The 5,596-nt window shown below is 32.8% G+C and overlaps 1 protein-coding gene across 1 annotated transcript in view; it reads left to right on the top strand.

The window, feature by feature from the left end:
* Nucleotides 1–5,596, top strand: part of LOC106468063 (actin-interacting protein 1-like) — a gene marked incomplete at its 5' end in the record, with an annotated part of 36,368 nt that overhangs the window by 2,893 nt on the left and 27,879 nt on the right. The window contains 2 exons of the mRNA XM_013928462.2: nt 2,874–2,951; nt 3,348–3,439. Coding sequence (XP_013783916.1) covers nt 2,874–2,951; nt 3,348–3,439 — 170 coding nt within the window. The remainder of the gene's footprint in view (nt 1–2,873; nt 2,952–3,347; nt 3,440–5,596) is intronic.

Genomic DNA, 5,596 nt, shown 5'->3' on the forward strand with positions numbered 1-5,596 from the left:
AGTCACACCATAGATCGGCAGTAAAACATTTGTGCAGTTTGTTGAGTCATACCATAGATCAGCAGTAAAACATTTGTGCAGTTTGTTGAGTCATACCATAGATCGGCAGTAAAACATTTGTGCAGTTTGTTGAGTCATACCATAGATCAGCAGTAAAACATTTGTGTAGTTTGTTGAATCATACCATACCTCAGGCTCTTAGTAGTGGCAAGCAATTCAAATAGACACTCAAACAACAAACCTGCAGAGCTTATACAAAGATTCACAGCAACAGTAGTTCATAACAATCAAAGTCAACCAGTACGTACACTGGTCAAAGTGAAGTGTATGACAGCAACTCCTAGTATTAAACATGCCAAAAAAAAGGAACAAGGAGAATGGCATGATACTTTTTTCTGTGGCAGCCAAGTGCCAGAAATTGGAACATTTGTTTCGTCTGTAAATATGTAGATTACATCCCTACTTTTTTAGAAAATAAAGGGAACTAGGATATGTTAATAATTCATCTCAATAAATTTTATGATCAAACCTACCAAAGGCTTAGACCTACTACATTAGCCAGCTACGTTTAATATTACTGAATTACAACTGGTGAGTTCGGCAATGCAATGTATGATGATGCATGATTTATAGGTTATGACCATGTGCTATACTGTAGTGTGGGCCTAGTTTACTGTATGATGGCACTAGCCTACATATGCAAAAAAATACTGGTAGTAGTATTGTTTGGAAATAGAACGTTGACCTTATATCATAGCAATGTGTCTTTCTATCTGTCTGTCAAGATTTTCAAAGGGCTGCTGTTTGGAGATGTGTAACTGATATTCGTCAATCTTGGTCAAGTAGTCAGATATATTTGGGTTGAGTTTTGTTGGTAGAAATCAGTCCTTTAAACTTCCCCTCCTCCCCTGAATAATAAATGGATAGAAGTGCATAAAACTTGTATACAGTTCTTATGTCAAAGGTTAGGAGGGGTAAAAGCTAGAAAACTTATAAATCACTTGTTCTCTTTATGTGTAAGACTGATCTGTATCAAATTTGGATAAATTAGTAAGTGGATAAAGATGCCTGAAATTTGTTCATGATTTGTAAGGTCACCGGAGGACCTTTAAAATGGCATTAAAATCTCATGTCCATTTCACACATATATATCAGGAAGTCAGCCACACTTTGAGAAGACATGCCTTAAAATCTCATGTCCATTTCACACATATATCAAGAAGTCAGCCACACTTTGTGAATACATGCCTTAAAATCTCATGTCCATTTCACACATATATCAAGAAGTCAACCACACTTTGAGAAGACATGCCTTAAAATTTCATGTCCATTTCACACATATATCAAGAAGTCAACCACACTTTGAGAAGACATGCCTTAAAATCTCATGTCTATTTCACACATATATATCAAGAAGTCAGCCACACTTTGAGAAGACATGCCTTAAAATTTCATGTCCATTTCACATACATCAAGAAGTCAGCCACACTTTGAGAAGACATGCTTTAAAATCTTGTGGCATTGATTATTTTTTGTTAATAAAGTTTTTGTTTTACAGTGAAACAGCTGTATCAGTCTCTTCATTTTTTAGTCAAGCCTGATTTAATCAAACTCTACTTATGTTTCATCGAATCTCTTGTTATTGTAGTCTTAATACACACTTAATATTGGTGAAGCCAGTTGTAAAGTTTAAGTATGAAATAAAATATTAAAAAGTAATTAAACAATAGTCAGATAAGAAGTAGATAAACTGATTTGTGAGGGAGCTAATTGGTTTGTAAGAAACATTTTATAAAGGGCATTACCATAAATTATCAGTGCAGTATTTACTTTGATGAAATATGAAGGCAGCTAATCACTAAATAAAAATAAAACTTTGTACGTACTTTTGAGTTAGGCTACACTGTGCTAAAATAGAGTGTAGACTCTTGAATTCCTGAGTAATTAATTGTTCATTGTTCAGTTGTTAAATTTAAAATATAATTGAAAAGCTAAAGTTCCCATTGCCCTTGGCTTCAAAGCTATCATTTGTTCACTCTTTTGTAAGAATAGTTTGATTTTACTCTTATTTTTACTATCTTTTAGCTTATTTTTGTAGCCTGTTTAGTAACCTAAGTGGAACGTTTTGTTTTGTATTTGAACGAAGTGACACGCCATTTTCACTGTGTTACCTCTGTTACTGTCTTCTTGTCAGCTAGCAAATGTTACATTTGTGAAAAGTTTGTCTTTTTTATTCTGGGGCTGTAAAGAGATCTTTTTTTTGATTACTATATTTTTCCTTTCTCTGCCCTTGAACCTGTCTAAGCTAATATTGTAGGCATAATTTGTCTTTATTTTTGTATCAAGAGAGAATCCCCCCCCCCCAAATATGTCTTTCTTTCTAATCTAGGGGTTTTAATTTGCTTCCCATACAAGAGGTACTTAAATAAATTTACAGTTTGAGAATGAAGGTAAACTGAGGTTTATATCTCTGTATGTCTTAGTATGAAGGATGTTAGATGACATCTTACAGATCATCTTAGAACACCCGTGCATTTCTAGATAGAGGGGGCTATTGTATGTTGGCAGTCATCAACAAAAGTCTTATAAGACCGTGTAAGAAAAAGAATGGAGAAAATTTGAGATGCCTTGTGAACTAATTTATTTAGATACTGTCTTTATTGACTTCGTAAATATTTTTGAAACTATCTGTCATAGTGAAAAAGCTGCTTTCTTTTTTAAATATTTTTCCCCACGTAAGTACGAAATAACAGTGTGTACATTTTTGCCCTGGAATGCTTGTTTATAATTTAAGATTTAAAAATGTAGTTCAAAAAACTAAGAATTTCCTGTAATTTTTATTTCAAGTAATTTTCACCCTTTTTTTTTGGTAGCTGTTTTTATATAATGCAAAGGAATACACGCAAGTTGGAGAGGTTGGTGATCCTGCCCACAGTGGAGGAATATACGGTGTAAGTTTCTGTGTTCATTTGATTTTGGAACTTACTACATTGTTTAACAATCATAACTATGTTACTAGTCATTTTATTGAGAAGTAGTTGTGCAGGTTATTGTATAAAACATTTTTACTAAATTTTACTACCTTTGATTTCAAAAAAACTTCATGTGTTTTAGCTTGTGACATAAATTAATAGTGTATGTCCAAAAAACGTTAAAATATGAAAACAAAGTAGATAAATAAATATTCCAAAATTTTTGATTTTTCAATGTGTGTTATAAACAGGTGTTAAGAGATGTATCAAATACTTGTTTTGTGTAAGAGTATCTGTATGAAATTGTACTTTAAACATATTTCTTCTTTGGATAAAACTATGTTTTAAAACATTTAAAAAATGTGTTATAAATAGGTGGCTTGGAGTCCTGATAACACAAGACTACTGACAGCATCTGGAGACAAAACATGTAGACTATGGGATGCAGGAACGATGTCCCTTGTTTCGTAAGTACATTATTCCTTTTTACTGTTTGACGTAGGAACAATGTCCCGGGTTTATATGTACGTTATTCATACTGACTGTAGAATCTAGGAACAACATCCTTTGTTTCATAACCACATTATTGATGTTTACTGTAGGAACAATGTCCTGTGTTTTATACGTACATTATTCATACTGACTGTAGAATCTAGGAACAACATCCTTTGTTTGATAACCACATTATTGATGTTTACTGTAGGAACAATGTCCCGTGTTTTATACGTACATTATTCATACTGACTGTAGAATCTGGAAACAACATCCTTTGTTTGATAACCACATTATTGATGTTTACTGTTTGACGTAGGAACGATGTCCCGTGTTTTATACGTACATTATTCATACTGACTGTGGAATCTAGGAACAACATCCTTTGTTTGATAACCACATTATTGATGTTTACTGTTTGATGTAGGAACGATGTCCCGTGTTTTATACGTACATTATTCATACTGACTGTAGAATCTAGAAACAACATCCTTTGTTTCATAACCACATTATTGATGTTTACTGTTTGATGTAGGAACAATGTCCCGTGTTTTATATGTACGTTATTCATACTGACTGTGGAATCTAGGAACAACATCCTTTGTTTGATAACCACATTATTGATGTTTACTGTTGGATGTAGGAACGATGTCCCGTGTTTTATACGTACATTATTCATACTGACTGTGGAATCTAGGAACAAAATCCTTTGTTTGATAACCACATTATTGATGTTTACTGTTTGACGTAGGAACAATGTCCCGTGTTTTATACGTACATTATTCATACTGACTGTGGAATCTAGGAACAACATCCTTTGTTTGATAACCACATTATTGATGTTTACTGTTGGATGTAGGAACAATGTCCAGTGTTTTATACGTACATTATTCATACTGACTGTAGAATCTAGGAACAACATCCTTTGTTTGATAACCACATTATTGATGTTTACTGTTGGATGTAGGAACAATGTCCCTTATTTTGTAAGTACATTATTCATACTGACTAGGTATTTGAGAGTGATGTCGTTTGTGTTGTAAATACATTATTCATGTTGATTGTGTGAAGTAAGAACAATGTCCTTTGTTTTTGGAGTGCATCAGTCATATGTAATAGTGTAGAATATCAAGTGATATTTGAAATTTTGCCTTGCAAAGAGAGTACTTTTCATTATTGACTTGTCATTCAGTTGCCGAATTATATATATATACGATGGACATTTTTTTACTCGTTTTCTCTAACTGTGAATGAATAAGATATAAAATGTATATATTTATCAGCATGCATAGATTTTTGCCTGTGTATGGTTCTCTTATTTTGTAACCTTAAAAACATGTTTTTGTACCATTGATGAAAATACCAAATCACATTAATAGCTAACGAGTTAAGACAACACAGAATGTTATATTTTAGTCCTTGTTCATTAGGTTTTAATTTTCTTGTATTATATGATGCTTTATTTATACTTTATGACAATAAAAGTTGTGGTAATGCTTGTACTTTTGTAATCCTGAGAAGGATGGTTGGTTGGATTCAAACATTGGATTTTAGGAAAAGAGGCAAAGTGCTATCTAATGGACTGGACCGTTGCCTGTTAACAGTGGACTGGACTGTTGTCTGTTAACAATGACTTCAGATGTTATATTTTTTGGTTAACTATATTCAGTAGTCAGGTACCAAAAATATCTTACTATTACTACTTTAATTGTGTTTGTTGCGTGTTAACAATAACTTCTGATGTTATATTTTTTGGTTAACTGTATTCAGTAGTCAACTACCAAAAAAGTACTTTACTATGACTAGCTAATTATTTGTCTTCTTTAATGAAATAACTAGATCTGGGAATTGTCAAAGTTTATGTATTGGAATATATTATAATACAGAGAGCTGTCTCATGATATACTGTAATACAGAGATAGCTGTCTCATGATATACTGTAATACAGAGAGAGCTGTCTCATGATATACTGTAATACAGAGAGAGCTGTCTCATGATATACTGTAATACAGAGAGCTGTCTCATGATATACTGTAATACAGAGAGAGCTGTCTCATGATATACTGTAATACAGAGATAGCTGTCTCATGATATACTGTAATACAGAGAGAGCTGTCTCATGATATACTAGT

The sequence above is a fragment of the Limulus polyphemus genome, unplaced genomic scaffold (assembly GCF_000517525.1).
Source record: "Limulus polyphemus unplaced genomic scaffold, Limulus_polyphemus-2.1.2 Scaffold2854, whole genome shotgun sequence".
In the NCBI taxonomy this organism is placed as follows: Eukaryota; Metazoa; Arthropoda; class Merostomata; order Xiphosura; family Limulidae; genus Limulus; species Limulus polyphemus.